Raw genomic sequence first — 16,310 nt, 5'->3', positions numbered from 1 at the left:
TTGTTAAGGAAGTACTTCCTAATGTTTATCTGAAAATTCTTTTGATTTAACTTCAGCCTGTTAGTTCTTGTCTAACCTTCTGGGGCAACAGAAAACAACTCCGCTACATCCTGTATATGACAGCCTTTCAAATACTTGGAGATGGTTATCATATAGGGTTGCCAGGTCCCTCCCTGCATCTACCTGGAGGGTTTAGCAACCCTCCTATCATATCACCTCCCAGTCAGGCTACACAGACCCAGTTCCTTCAACCTTTCCTCATAGGACTCAGTCTCCAGATCCCTTACCATCTTTGTCCCCTGTCATCTGTAGGAAAGCTCAAAAGCAGAGCACCAAGGAGAGAATTGTTCCCTGTTGCTTGTCCCCAGCATCTAAAAATAGGCAAGGTGGCTCTGAATCAGGAGGGTCAGTTCTTAGTCATTAAGCCCAATACCCACAGCAGGCCTATCCTTTATTAATTTGTCTCACTCAGACTCATCAAATCACAGAATCTCTGTGTACATCTCTAAGTGAAAACAGAACTTTGGATCCTGGAAAGTGCCTCTGAGAATGTGCAGAGTGCTTTTTAACATCACCAAGTAGCTTCAGCCAGCTCCTACATATCTGGAATTTAGGGGAAAGTTAGCCAGGTCACAGAAAAGATGTGCAAGCAGCTTCTCCTTCTCCACTCTTTGTACTTATATTCCAAGACACAAGACCCATCCCTTTGTACTACCCACAGTGCTCCACGGATTTCAGGCCCTGGACCCTGCTTCCTCAATATTTATTTCTGCAGTTTCTGCCATATACCCTATGCTTGTGCAGTGTGCAAGATCTATCTGCAGCTTGCAGATGTCAGTTGTCCCACACTGAATTAGAAGAAGAAGAAGATTGGATTTATACCCCGCCCTTCACTTGGAGTCTCAGAGCAGCTTACAAACTCCTCTCCCTTCCCCTCCCCACAACAGACACCCTGTGAGGTGGGTGGGGCTGAGAGAACTCTGACACAAACTGCTCTTTTTCAAGGATACCTGTGCCAGAGCTTGTGACTGACCCAAGGTCACATCAGCAGGTGCAAGTGGAGGAGTGGGGAATCAAACCCAGTTCTCCCAGATTAGAGTCCGCGCACTTAACCACTACACCAAATTATTGCTCTGTGCAGGGAACTAATGGAGTTTGAAGTACCCTTCAGTCTGAGAGTTTTACTTATAGTTCTAACTGGCTTGGCATTTTAAAAAAAGGCTGTGCTTTCATTTACTAGCATTCATATACAGAGCTCAGTATGGTTTCTCATGACTTCCACTGTGCCATCTTAGAAAGATTTGGGAGTGTAAGAATTACACATCGTTCCCCATGCCACCTTATGATTAAGTTTCTGCAGGGGCCCCATTTCTGTTTGAGACTCTTGCATTGGTCATAATTGTGGTACGTGGAGCAGGAGGTAAGAATAAATGAAAGAATCACATGCAAGTAGAAGCAAAGGTCCCTTGCAGCAGTGACTCATAATGAATTCCATGATGGATCCAGCATTTTAGAATTCTGCAGAGAGAAGGAAACATCACAAAGAGAACTGAAGACAAATTGTGTAGCATGGCTGACTAATTCTACAACAAACGACTTGAAAGCACCAGCATCACCCTTATGGCAAAAAGGCTATATCAGTACTCTTTGGTTAACTGCAAGTTAACTACATGCATGCTTATTTATTTATGGCCCCGGGCACACGGGTCGGAAAATGCGGGGGGGAAGGCGTGGCTAATTGCCCCGGAGGAAAATAACGCACGGCAGCCCAATCAGAAGTCCTTTCGAGGTCCCGTGGGTAGGCATCAGGTGCAGATCAGACGGCTAGTCCGCAGCGCGGCAAAGAAGCAGCACGGCGCATTCAAACCGGCACTAGCGCTGCGCTGCTCCTGTGGCAAACACCACTTCCTGTTTGTGCACATGCAACATTGGGCGCTTTTCCGCATCCTGCGGAGACTTGGGGGGGGAATCCCCCTAGTTGCGACGGAACATCAGCAGCCGCTGGATGCTATGACAGTCCACCGGAAACGCGGTCAGACACCCGCCCTTGCCTTGAGGTTTCTGGAAACTAGTACCTTGCAGGTACTAGTTTTTAACTCCACACCTTCGGCGGGGAGCCACGGGTTTCCCATGGGAGCACTGCGCTTCCGAGATGTTGGGGTGTGATCGCACCCGGAAAATCCACAGGACTCCCGTGCCTCTCCCGTGGCAACTTTGCCATGTGACCGGGGCCTATATTATACTTTTCTCCCCAGTGGGATACTGCTAAGATACTGGCCAAGATGAGCATACTAGCTCAGTTATTTGCCTCTGCTTATTTTTTTCTGCCATCTCAGTATACTGATATTGCTATGTGATTGCTGCTGTTATATCCCGCTCTAAATATCAGTGGTAGTGGGCATGTGATTCCGCATTTGCTGACCAAAGGCTGCAGCAAATATGAATAATTTCGTCTGAGGCTAGGGAATAATCTGTTGCCAAGCAACCTCTTGATTTACCAGCAAGAAATATACCGAGTTGCTTGACAGTTGGAGCTGGTGGCTGCAATCATGCAAATTGGTGAGAGAGGAAGGAAGGGAGTGGCATAAATGTTACTGATGTTACAAAGGCAGTGAAGCCTCATTATGGCTTTCTCTTATGCAGTTGGTCTGGACATTTGGGTAATTTTCACTGGTAGAAGTCACAGGAGAACTAAGTCCAGATGATTACCCTTACCTCTTAGCAAACAGTTTAAATTTACTAAACTAAGGTCCTGGTCACACAGAGGATTTGCCCCGCGAAAGGGATGGATTGAGGGTGCATCAAACAGGCGCGATCATACCACAACATCTGGGAAGCGTAGTGCACCCGTCTCCAACCCGTACTGTCGGCCCGAAGAAGTGGATTTAAAAGGCACTAGGGAAAAGGTAGTAGCTTCCAGTAAATGTGCAGCATGGGCGGGCGTCTGATCGGAGATGCGCCAGTAGCCCGTGGCATCCAGCAGCCGTCCGTGACCCGCGCATGCACAGTAATGCAGTACTGCCGTATTGCCTCGCTGGGACTACGCTGTTGCCTCCCTGGTGTGATCGGCTGCCGATGGCCTGAGGACAGAGCCGCGGGGGACCGTAAGATCGCGCTCCTGCACTTCTTTTAGCTCCGCCTCTAAAATGCCTCCCTTCCAGTGCGGATTTTCCCGCTCATGTGATCGGGGCCTAAGAAAGCAGTCCTAAACTAGTCTAATCAAAATCCTACTCAAGTCTTTTCAGTGGGGTTACTCTCCGGACAGTGTTCATAGGATTGCAATTTAAAAATCTAATTTATTATGGCCAGAAAGCATCCTAGAAAATAAGAAAGTCTTTAAGAAAATGACTGTAGGAGCTACAGTTGGGAACCTAATCTGTTTAGGAAATGAGTCAGGTTCCAAAATGGTTCAGACAATATCTTTTAGCAGAGCAGATGTTTTGAAGGCAATTCTTAGCAGGAGTAACCCTCTACCATTTGGCGTTTTTTAAAGCAAGATTGCTTCCACATTAGCTATTTACTTGGGAATGGATAACACGTTGTTGCCATTCTGGTGTATTCCAATGGTTTCTGTGTTATTTTTCCGTGTCTGGTTTGTGGCAATTTTGTTTAAAACTTATTATGCAATTGCAGTGCCAGCTTGCTTGGCGTGGACTGGCAAAATGCCATTGAGACTTCCCAGGGCTAATGTACCTTTAAATTTTGCTCCTTTTCTTCTTTGTTGTTTCTGCTTCTCATTGTAATTATTTCCTGCCTGTTTACTGTCTGACAGCAGCATTCCTGACTTGGTTCTTCATTTCTCTTTGGGGAAGGGAAGGAGGTTTTAATAACTGTTCTCTATTTGTAGCCAAAGCATTATTTTAATGAAATTTTTCATTATCATTATTATGTTGTTCATAAACTATATAACCCTTGTAATAGACAATAGAGACTTATAAACCAGTCAGACATTCACCATAGGAACTGATGATCTTTCTCCTTTGGTTATATCAGTGATAGTCAGGTCAGTGGCTTAGAAGCACGGGTGAGTTTTTGACGTGCTACCTGCAACCCTTCTGAGGACTGTTCCCAATGTGATACCCACCCCATGTTCCAGAAAAGTGGGCAAGGCCATTATGCAGTTGGACTTGTTACTGGCAGGTGGTTCCCACCTTGAAACAGCTGCCCCCAGAGGAACTGGAGGGCAAGTAAGCTGGGATTCTCCTTGAGCTTCCAGTCTTGTGCCAGGGAGGGAAGTAATACCCCATCTTTCTTCACAGCCTCTGCACCAGGGTTGCCAACCTCCAGGTGGGGCCTGGCGATCTCCCACTTTTACAACTGATCTCCAGCTGACAGAGAGCAGCTCCCCTGGAGACAATGGCTGCTATGAAAGGTGGACTCTATGGCATTGTACCATGCTGAGGCCCCTCCCCTCCCCAAACCCTGCCCTCTCCTGGATCCCACCCCCAAAGTCTCCAGGTATTTTCCAAAGCAGAACTGGCAGCCGTACTCTGCACTCTCATCGCAGCACCTGGGCGGCTGTCAGGAAGACAGCAAGCTGGCCACTGTGGGAGGGGGGCTGATTGTATTCCCCTTTCTCCACAGCCAGCTTGTTTTCCTTTGGACACCTGGGCAATCTCACTCTCTCACCTGAGCTATTTTGCCTCATGCTGAGGAGAGAGCAAGGGGCAGAAAAGGAAGTCCTTCATCCTTTCCCTCACTCCAAATGCAGAAGGACTGGCTAAGGGTCAGAAGTAGTAGGGTCATATGATCCTACATGTTCAGAAATACTCTGGTAATTAAAAAAAGAATAATTTATTATTAATAGTTATACTTTACAATACATTATTCAAAGTGTGTGTTTGGTGAGGTAGCACAAAGGGCATATAGTGGTCATGTGGTTCTTTGGATTGATGGTAAATGTGAATATGGCTCTTCACAGAGTAACACTGAGTTATATAAAGTAAGAAGTTCGTTCATTAAGTTTGCTCAGGGCTCAGAGATATCCAGTTATGCCACTATGAAAAGGTCTTTGATTGCTTTCCAAAGGTGAAAAGTTCTAACCAAGTGGATCTCACAGTATTCCACACAGAGTGGCCTACAACAGGAGAGGCCTGATCCTAGTGGAACTCATCCAGAGTGGTTTGATATTTTAGAACGAGGCCTCACTATTATGGGGTATTACTTCCCTCCCTGGCACAAGTCTGTATGAACTGTATGAGAAGAGGCATTAAATAATGCCCTAAACTAGGGGATCCTCTAATTTCATCCGCTTGAATGTTGCAGAAAATGCAAAATACAGTGGAAATCCTGAGTTTGTTTTGTTTTTTGCTGTCAAGTCACAGCCAACTTGATCAGAGATGTTCAGACGTGGTTTGTCATTACCTGCCTCTGAGTAACCATCCTGGACTTTCTTGGTGGTCTCCCATCCAAATACTAACTAGGGCTTGCCTCCTTAGCTTCCAAGATCTGATGAGATCAAGCTAGCTCGGGCCATCCATTGCATTAGAAATATTATTTATATAAGAAATTGCCGATACTTTGCAAAATAGCCTTCTCTCTCTCTCTTTCCAGCAAACATGTTTCATTTATGTGGGGAAATACTGTTCTGTTCTGTGTTAACCTTTTATATGACTCCCCTGTACACCCACATACCGTGTCCCTTACTCTTATGTAACTATCTGCGCAGGTGATTCAGCTGAAGAAATTGACCTGACACTGGTATACCAAGCAGCAGCCAACGGGGATGTTAATACCTTGACTGCTGTCATTCGTGAAGATCCTTCAATATTAGAATGCTGCGACAGTGAGGGTAAAGTTGCTGTTTATCTTGCTTCCAGTTGCTATAAGGTATAACCAGTTGCCAAGGTTCACTGGTTTTACTATCAGTTTCAACATGATCATTCAATATAAGTTCCTTCCTTAATATTGTTTTCATCTTCTCCATTCCAGAACTTTTGATATATGTGCAGTCAGTTTAGTGTAGTGGTTAAGTGTGCGGGTTTGATTCCCCACTCCTCCACTTACACCTGCTGATGTGACCTTGGGTCAGTCACAAGCTCTGGCACAGCTGTCCTTGAAAAAGAGCAGTTTGTGTCAGAGTTCTCTCAGCCCCACCCACCTCACAGGGTATCTGTTGTGGGGAGGGGAAGGGAAAGGAGTTTGTAAGCTGCTCTGAGACTCCAAGTGAAGGGCAGGTGATACCGGAACTCCTCTAAGGACGGTTCCGAATGCCCAACTCAGTCTTATGTACGACAGTGGGCGTGGTGTGAGTAATTTTCCCATGTATACAGAGGGCGGATTGGCCAACGAACGCTCCTATTTCCCAGGAAGTGAGACAACACGCTAGGTTTAATGAATAAATGTTGCCTTTTACTAAGCAGTTTTCAAGCATACGAAAAACAGATGCACACGCAGATTCACACAAGTTCCTTAGTTACAATAGTATATAGAAAGCAATCAGCAAGGAAAATAACAAATTCAACAGACAAGGGGGATAACACAGCAGGATATCGCTTATACTTATCTGAGGTCCGAGCTGAGAAGAAATCTCCTCATAGAAGAAATGGGGCAGCCTAAGTATCAGCGGGTGGACTCTAAAACACACGGACTGGTCCGGCCAAGCCACGTGCGGGTTCTCGGGTCGCGACTCCCGAGAACGCAGTAAGAATCACCTGCAGCACTTAAGTTGCAAGGTAAGGGAGGGGTGGGTTAACCAGAGAAACAAAGGCTGTGTTTCTCTTTTTAAAAGCTTGTTTTTGAGCTTGGCTTAAGTCCAATAAACCCCTTAGAAGACCATCCCCTTTCCTATGCTATAGGTTCAGGGTTTGTGACGTCCTAGTTGAGGGGAAGGGGGCAATATTTAAATGCTCTACCCTAACTTCAAAGAGAGCCATGTGGCCAGGTGTGAAACCGTTGTCTCCATTGGCAACCTTTGACTTGCAGAGATGTGCCTGGTCCAGAGGCAATAAAGGATGTGTTCTTTGTGATGCCAAAACCAGATAGGAAGCCGGGTTACATGGTTTACCACAGTTCAGCAATGGTGGGGAAACCTGTTGTTCTGCCAAGTTTCCAACTGAGCACTAATGGCGTTTGTCTTCTTTGTCCAGCGGCACGCTGGGAATATGCAGGGAACGTGTTCTGTAGTCCAGGCAGTTCAAACCTTGCTCATGCAGAGGCATGGGATGCAGAACAGTCCAGTCAAACACACAGCAACCCCTTATCCCAAATGCACAGATGTACAGACAATTGACAGACATAGCATCAGCACAGTACAAACAATGCAGTTACAAGCACAAATGGTTACACAGGGTATAAATCCAATCTCTTCTTCTTTTTCTTCAGTCATTTACTTACACCCAAGTATGGCATATATACCCAGTGTTCCCCTGGTAATAACAACCATAATTATATCCTAAAGGTAGCAACCTTGACAATTAGAAGAACTGTATATCTCTAGAATGAAAGTGGAAGACATTGATGTTCTAGAAATTTGAATACTCCCCCAACTCAAAACTTCCATATATGTGGGACGTGAACAAGAAAAGGGGTTCCAGCCTAGCTGTGTCCCTGAAGTTCTGGCTTCTTACATACACCCAGTTTTGTCATGGCTGAGCATTAAAAGACACAATCCATCATCTGTATACCTGCTGTGGTGATACTCACTTAAAAGGAGATTTTTCTCAGCATTTGAATTAGCTCTCAGGTGCCCATTTATACATATCTGTGCTCCATGATTATGGGAAGAGTCTAGCATACACAAGATGGATGAAATTAAAAATGATAAGCATATTGCTTCCTCATGTCTGAGCTGGGTCACAGAGAGCCAGTTTGGTGTAGTGGCTAAGAGTGGTGGGCTCTAATCTGGAGTGCTGGTTTTGATTCCCCACTCTTCCACTTGAAGTCAACTGGGTGACCTTGTGTCAGTCACAGACCTCTCAGTCTAAAAAATAAACCTAGCTCACCACAAAAAAAGAGCTAGAGTTTCAGGCTGCCAGACAATCTTTGGATCTCCTGGCTATACTATACCCACTGCCATACAATAATTATTAATTATTATTAGCTGGGTCACATTTTGGAAAAACCTCAGTTATGGAACTAGTGCTTGGTTCCCACCTAATGGTTATTATGGAAGATTTGTGTCTCAACAGGCCCTTTCTAAACAGAAGCTAATGAGGCCAGTATTTAAATAAAGAAAGAAACCAATTAAAAAGTTACAATAGCTATCTATGAGCTATAGTCTGTGAGTATGAGTAACTCCTCCCACCAAAAAAAAGATTTGGGCTGTATCCTCATCATTATCCTTTTCCCCACTTACTTACTGAATCTTTGATTACTGACAACTATTAGTCATCACAACTCAAGTGTGACATACAGTCAATATGCAAACCATCTTGTATAAAAAAAATATTAAAATTCTTTCATAACTACAGAACAAACAGATCTGGGGATGGGCACAAATCAGGAAACTGTGGTTCAGTTCATGGTTCATGGCATGCCCGGTTCACAAACCATGAACCATCATGAACTTTTAGGCATGAAACGAACCGGTTTGGTTTGTGAGGTTCGTGAAGAGGTACAATGCTCCCCAACCTGCTAGAGTCATCAAACTCACAGGGGATCTCCAACTGACTCTCCTCTACCTGCCCTACAAGTTTGGATATAATGGATTTATGGGGTCTGAGATACTGCCCACTCAAAGAAGGTGCCCCCAAGAAAGTGCTTTCTGGGGAAATGACAGGTGCAAGTTCAGGAGGTTCACAAGTGTATAGAATGGACCTTGTGCAAGCTAGAGTCATAAAAATCACAGGGAACCTCCCCCTGATGCTTTTCTACATACCCACCATGTTGTGTGGATTGGACTTCAGGGGTCCAAGTTATGGCCCCCCAAAGAAGATGCCCCCAGGAAAGTGCTTTTGGGGGAAATGTCAGGCACAGGTCTATATAGAGTATATATGCAGCGGGTCTATATAGAATAGACCCGCTGCAAGCTATGCACATCAAATGCACAGGATTTGAATTTGCCACCCGCACCTCTACAATAATGCTGCTTGAGAGACAGGGGGAGGGGGATGAGGAACTCCACCTATGCCATGATTGTGGATTTGGTGGAGAAGAGCACCACACAGGATGTTAGCTCCTCCATGACCATCCTGTACAGGGAAGAGGAGCTCAGTATCACCTCCAGTGACTGACTGACCCTCTCCCAAATGGTGCATGTCCTCAAGCCCTTCTAGGACATCACCAACGTGTTCTCTGCCCATATGGACAGCCTGAGGCAAGTCATTCCCCTGGTTTGTGGGCTGGACCAGGTGCTGGCCTCCGCACTGGAGCTGGGCCCCTAGGGGACAGCTGTCCTCTTGTGGGTGAGGGCCTTGGTAGAGAGGCTGCAGATGGGCATCACCACCAGGTTGCATCCTCTCTGCAAGAAAGAGGAGTACAAACTGACCTGTATATGTGAGCTCTGCAAAGAAGTACGGAGGCTACAGTCCAACAGACGGGGCCAGAGGGAACAGCAAGTGGAAGAGGCTGGAGAAGAGAAAGGGGGGGAGGAGCCGCAGCCCAGCACCTCTGCCTCAAAGAGCCCAACCAGGAATAAGCTCTACTACTGGTTGTCAGTGGTGAACTAGGAAGTCAGCAGTGGCGGGGATGCCAGGCATGCAATGGCAGAGGATTCAGCAGAGGTGATGGTGAGGGAGTACCTCACCAAGTCCCCTGAGCCTGCCAATGCTAATCCTCTGGAGTACTGGTCACACAAGGCTGTCATCTGGCCCAGCCTCTCTTGCATGGCCATGAGTCTCCTCTCCTGCCCTTCCACCTGTGTCAAGAGACATTTTCCACAGGAGGTGGTGGTGGCTACAAGCATGGACAGCTTCAAGAGGGAATTAGATAAGCATATGGAGCAGAGTTCCATCAGTGGCTATTAGCCACAAGGTAGAGATAGGAACTCTTAGTCTGGGGCAAGTGATGCACTGTATTCTTGGTGCTGGGGGGAGAACAGTGGGAGGGCTTCTAGTGTCCTGGCCCCACTGCTGGACCTCCTGATGGCACCTGGTATTTTTTGGACACTGTGTGACAGAGTGTTGGACTAGATGCACCATTGGCCTGATCCAACATTGGCTTCTCTTATGTTCTTATGTTCACTGCTCAGCATGAGCAGAGAAATGGGTTGGCTCAGAGCCCTGAGTCTACCTAACACCCAAACCCCAGCAGGGTAGAGGAGTTTACAATCAGGAGGGTACATAATGTGGGTCCTCAGCCCCACCACTTGACGTGAGCAGAGAGATGGGGTGGCCATGAGTCCTGAGTCCACTTAAGACCACAACCCCAGCAGGGGAGAGGATTTCACAATCAGGAGGGTATAAAATGTGGGTCCTCAGCCAACAAAACCAGTAGGTAAGCCCCACCGCTTGGCATGAGCAGAAAGACGGGGTGGCTTGGAGCCCTAAGTCCACCTAACATACAAACCCCAGCAGGGGAGTTCACAATCAGGAGGGTATAAAATGTGGGTCCTCAGCTGAGGCACCCAGTACCTAAGCGTGAGCAGAGAGACGGGGTGGCTTAAAGCCCTGAGACCACCTAACACCACAGCCCCAGTAGGGGAGAGGTATTCACAATCAGGAATGAACGATAAATGTGCTCTGCGTTTAACAAGTTCCCTGTCTCTCTGTCTAACTGTCAACAGCCAACAGAGGAGAGGCTGCAGAGCTGTGGGTATATATAGCATGCTGATCCTATAGAGCAGAATGGGAACTCTGTTACTGGCAGCCAGCAGTGCCTGTCAAGCTTTGGAGGACCCCTATTGGTGTTTCCAAGGCTGGAGCATTTCACGCCGCCCCAGGTTGTTTTGTAAACATTTTAATTGAGCGGAGGCAGTCTGTCTGGAAATGTATTCATTCATGAGCCACCATGAACAGCATGAAAGTTCGTAGCGTGTTCATGTTGGTCGTCCTGCTATGAATCTCATGAACCGGCCAAAATTTATGACAAAGTTTCGTTTGTGAGGTGGTTCGTGCCCATCCGTAAATAGATCCTTCTGGGGAAGCAGCAGTTTTCATTCATATTCCTAAATTAATTGATCACCTACACCAATTACAAGTCAGGTCTGGGGGTATTCACTGCATATCTTTCCGGCTGCCACAGTAAATCATACAAATCTATATCCAATGAGTTTTTCTGTGTTCACTAACAAAGGACAGATTATGTCCCAATTGAAGTAACTTGTATAAGGGACCAAAAATGCAGAGAGGGATCTCTCTCGGGACCATTAGAAAAGGCTGGGGGCACAGTGGGAAGTTAAAATGTCCCAAGTGCAAGCCAGGGTGAGAGGCCCCTGAGATGTCAAAAGGGTCAGTCGGATCAGACCTGGCTGGCTGGCTCACCTATTGCCTCCTCCAGGACTATATTTTTAGGCACTTCTTAGAACCTGGTGTTTTGATGGCTGGGCATTGTGTTTTCCACTCTCCGTCGTTTAGGTATATCAGTTTTAGTGTTTTGTCATTTGTTTCATTGCATGGGCCTTGCTCAAAGAGCATTGCTCCATGAAAAGTGGATTAGATATTTTCTCAATAAATATAAAGGCTAAATAATAACTATGGAAAAAGAATCAGGACTTTCTAGATAGGTGTCCAGGTTTTCAAAAACCCACATTGATGTGTAGCGACAACAGAAATATCTCCTGCTTGTGCCTTGAACACACTAAAGATATTAAGAAGTTAATTAAACTTCCTACCCTTTTCCTTTCCAAGGCTGTACACCACTGATGCATTCTGTCTCAGGACGCCAACTGGACACAGTGAAATTGTTGCTGAAGATGGGAGCAAACATCAACACCCAAGATGCCTGTGGACGTACCAGTCTTTCTTTGGCCACCTACCTGGTATAAAGGTTTCTTTCTTTTAGACTGCATTCAGATGTCATGACAAACTGTAGTTAAACAGAGGTTTAATTTATTAAGCTGAGCACACTTATTTGCCATGCTCATACATGTCCTTGCCTCTCCCTCCTTCCTCCTCTACACAGCACTTGACTGAGTGCTTCTCATTTTGAGCAAACTCCAGTTTGCTGTGATGTTTGAATGCAGGGACCTCAGCAAATTGGAGTTTCTCTCCCTCTCTCACAAATTGGTATTCTAAACTTCTGTTAAATCCCCGTTTAGTATGCCAGCTTTGGAAACAGATAGTAAACTGCCACAGAATCTATGTTTACATCAAAGCAGGAAGTGTTCAGTCAAGTTCTGTAATATTAGAGGAGGAAGAGTGTGCAAGCTCAGCCAACAAGCTGTGTTAGGGCATGATGCCAGCAAGTCTCTGTTTGAGTCAGTTCTTTAATTGTTTATTTAATTCTTCATCTTTTTGGATCATGGATCCCTTTGAGAATCTGTTGAAAGCTATGGACCCCTCCCCTGAAAAACCCATGAATGCACAGCATTATGTGTGCCAGTTTCGTGTAGCGGTTAGGAGTGCAAACTCTAATCTGGGAGAACTGGGTTTGATTCCCCACTCCTCCACATGCAGCTACTGGTGTGACCTTGGGTCAGTTACAAGTTCTTTCAGAGTCAAGGGCAGTTCTTGGGAAAGCTCTCTCAGCCCCACCTACCTCACAGGGTGTCTGTTATGGGGAGGGAAAGGGAAAGGAGATTGTAAGCCGCTCTGAGACTCCTTTGGATAATGAACCGTAGGGTATAAATCCAAAATCTTCTTCTTCTTCTTCTTAATTAAAGGCCCCTTCTGGGGGGGGGAGTTGAAATAAATCCGAATTGTGCAAATCAAACAAATAATAAGAACATAAGAGAAGCCAATGTTGGATCAGGCCAAATGGCCGTTCTAGTCCAACACTCTGTCACACAGTGGCCAAAAATACCAGGTGCCATCAGGAGGTCCAGCAGTGGGGCCAGGACACTAGAAGCCCTCCCACTGTTGCCCCCCCCCAAGCACCAAGAATACAGAGCATCACTTGCCCCAGCCTGAGAGTTCCTATCTATACCTTGTGGCTAATAGCCACTGATGGACTTCTGCTCCATATGCTTATCTAATTCCCTCTTGAAGCTGTCCATGCTTGTAGCAGCCGCCACCTCCTGCGGCAGTGAATTCCATGTGTTAATCACTCTTTGGGTGAAGAAGTACTTCCTTTTATCTGTTCTAACCCGACTGCTCAGCAATTCTTTAACTTTAATTCTGCTCAAAAGTAAATTTCAGTAAGAAGACTGCTGTTGTTGAGTTTGAATAAGAAGCTGAAATTGTTAAAGTCTTTGACATGGCAACTCACATGTCATCCTTGACATCCAGTCGATTTTGACTTCTCGTTTTGATGGCAGCAAGTGTTAAAAATCCTGACTCACAAAGGTATGTAGTAGAAAATGGAAGCAGAGCTTTCACAGCTCACTTTGCCAGACGAGTATAGATTTGTATCGAGGAACAACAGAATTTTCCAAGACACTTTGGGCACGATCATATGCACAATTAGACCTGCCATAGGCACAAATGCCAGGCGGATTTAAAGGGCGCGATCAGACACAAACATCTGGGAAGCACCCCGCACCCGTTGGCAACCCGTTCTGATCTGCCGCAGAAGCAGAGTAATAAGACACCAGGGAAAATCTGGTAGTAAACGGGTTGCAACGGGCCATGGATAGACTTTTCCATGTCTGATTGCTCCAGCGCGCTCTCATGGCATCGAGATGGTCTGATTAGGACATCCCGACTCCGTGCCGTTGGTTTTTTCCCCTTCTCCATGGGGAGCCCTCAGTGCGGAGATGCAATACATCAATCATTTAAGCGCATGGGCAACTAATGGCAAAAAACCCACCAACACACACACGGTTGTGTCTGATCACGCAGTGGTGGGCTGTGCCCACCGCTTCCAAGGACTGTGTGATTGTACAACTGCAGGTCAATTTCCTCTGGAGGAAATAGTCTCACACACACACACAGCTTTATCTCATGTTGCATCATAGAGAAGAATTTCCCCCGGCCAAGACAATTTTTCAAAATAACAGGAAGAAATTGAAGGAAAAAATAATTTTTGTGTGGGTGCCTAGTTCATGGGCTTCCCTGATTTAGACTGCATTAAAGTCTGAATACATACAGGCTGATTTCGCACAAGGAGCTGCACCGCCATCATGCTTCCCTTTGCCTCATTTTCATCGGTCAGTTTCCCACTCGAAGCAGTGCGGCCGCATTTTGACCCGCGGCTTTGCCCGATTTTCCCCACGGTTTTGTGATCCTATTTTTTGAGGATCACGAAACCGCGGAGGAAATTGGGCAAAACCGCGGGTCAAAATGCGGCCGCGTGGCTTCGAGTGGGAAATTGACCAATGGAAACGGGGCAAAGGGAGGCATGATGGCGGCGCAGCTCCTTGTGCAAAATCAGCCATAGTCTTAGTGAAATGAAAATAAATATATGGAGGGCAAAGCCAATAAGGTGCAACGGTAGTTTAATGGGGGGGGATCATCACAGTGGGTTTTGAAGATTTTCTTTAAGGGCATTTATGTAGCAGTTAAATCATCTTACATTCCTTGATGGTAGAAGGCAGAGGCAGCTGTTTGCAAATTCTCTTGCCCTCTGCTTGCTCCAATGCCCCCAGGCACTAGATTGGCTCAGTATTTCCTACTGCCTGATGGGCCTTGGTGGATGCTGCCTTACTAGTCCTTTGATGCCAGCCCTTACTCAGGGTCAAGCTAAGGAGAAATTGATCGTAAAATCTGTTGTGAATGCCAGCTTTGTATAATGATGATTAGCCATGCCTGTGACATCATGTACCTACTTGCCGAGTGCCGACTCATATTCCAGAGTGGTTTTGTGATTTGTTTAGAACTGATTGTGCTTTTTATTTTAAAAAGACAGAAAACAAATAAACATACATGGGGGTAATTTTAAAAAAGGAAGGCATCTTGCTGAATCATGAGTGAATAACCGAATGACAGGCTGATTTCATATGCCAGCATGTATTTCTGTTTCGCATTTACATTGTGAAGGTAGGGAGGTAATTGGGCCATCCTGCAGGGGGGAAACCACAGCAGCTTCTATTTTAATGTTACATTTCAACCTCAATCACCCAAGCCTTAGGGATTTAAGAGATTGTTTATTATTTGTGTCCATTATCTTTTATTTTAAACTTCTGATCTCTCTCTCTCTCTCTCTCTCTCTCTCGTTAGCATTTGGGTCCCTGTGTCTTTATGTTTTGTGTGCTGTAACTATTTTATTTGTATTTCCTCCCCTCTCAAATCTAGGGTTTTAGTGGGTACTGTTGTGGGTTTTGGTTATTGTGCACCCACCCATCGAGTGCTGCTAATTTTGCTGGGGGATGGAAAAGATTAAAAGTGATGTTGAGACATCCACATGTAGGGGTACTGGCTCCGGTTAGGAAATACCTGGAGATGGGAGTGGAGCCTTAAGACGGCAAGGTTTGGGGAAAGGAGGAACTTCAATGGGGTATAATATCATAGGGTTCACTTTCCACAGTAGGCATTTTCTCTAGGTGAATTGATCTCTTTCACCTGGAGATCAGTTGTGATCAGGTTGGCAACCCTGCCCACATGGGATTACAAAATATCTGGGAACATATAAAGTTAGCATGCTGGGTGGTGGAAGGTGGGTAACACAAAGGGTTGCCAGCTGCAAATTGGGAAATTCCTGGAGATTTGTGGGCGGGCACTGGGGAAGGTAGATTTTTGAAGAGGGAAGGGACATTCATTTTCCTGAGGACTCAAGGGGAGAGCTGTTGCTTTCATGCCCTGATATCGTAAGCACACCAGAGGCCAATTCAATATTTGCTAGGAATCAAACCAGGAAATTTAATTTAAAAAAAATGTATCTGGAGACAAATTAATAACACAGTTGTCTTTAGTTATCATCACTTTTTTAAAAGGTGCATCTCCTATTGAGACTAATTGCCCAAGCCCCATAGTATTTTTTGTCTCTGTGATCCGCTTTCAGGGGTGGCTCGAGGGCTGCGTCAGCCTGTTGAGAAACGGTGCCAAACAGAACATCCCTGACAAAAATGGAAGATTGCCACTACATGCTGCCACTGCTGATCCCAATGTCAGGTATGCCAAGTTAAAATATATCTAAGCGAACAAGTTGCCTGATGTACTGAGTGTGTTTTTAAAAATCTATTTCTTGCAGAGATAAGGGAGGGCTGTGGCTCAGTCACAGAGTACATGCTTTGCCTGTCTGAAGTCTCAGGTTAAATTTTGACATTTCAGTTAAAAATCTTGGGTTCCAGTTTTTGCAAAATACTTTTCTGTGCCTGGGAACCTGAGGAGCTGCTGTCCATCAGAGCAGACCAGGGATGCAGCCAGAAAATTTTGGTTGGCGGGGCATGGGGAAAT

The 16,310-nt window shown here is 45.7% G+C and overlaps 1 protein-coding gene across 1 annotated transcript in view; it reads left to right on the top strand.

Moving 5' to 3' along the window:
• Window positions 1-16,310, top strand: part of ANKRD55 (ankyrin repeat domain 55) — a 52,393-nt gene that overhangs the window by 1,826 nt on the left and 34,257 nt on the right. The window contains exons 2-4 of the mRNA XM_015414603.1: window positions 5,669-5,791; window positions 11,727-11,857; window positions 15,916-16,025. Of these exons, the coding sequence (XP_015270089.1) occupies window positions 5,669-5,791; window positions 11,727-11,857; window positions 15,916-16,025 (364 nt within the window). The remainder of the gene's footprint in view (window positions 1-5,668; window positions 5,792-11,726; window positions 11,858-15,915; window positions 16,026-16,310) is intronic.

Source organism: Gekko japonicus, unplaced genomic scaffold (assembly GCF_001447785.1).
Source record: "Gekko japonicus isolate JY-2015 unplaced genomic scaffold, Gekko_japonicus_V1.1 scaffold739, whole genome shotgun sequence".
NCBI lineage: Eukaryota > Metazoa > Chordata > Lepidosauria > Squamata > Gekkonidae > Gekko > Gekko japonicus.
The sequence above is the reverse complement of the archived record's forward strand: the minus strand, read 5'-3'. Positions and strand labels throughout refer to the sequence as shown.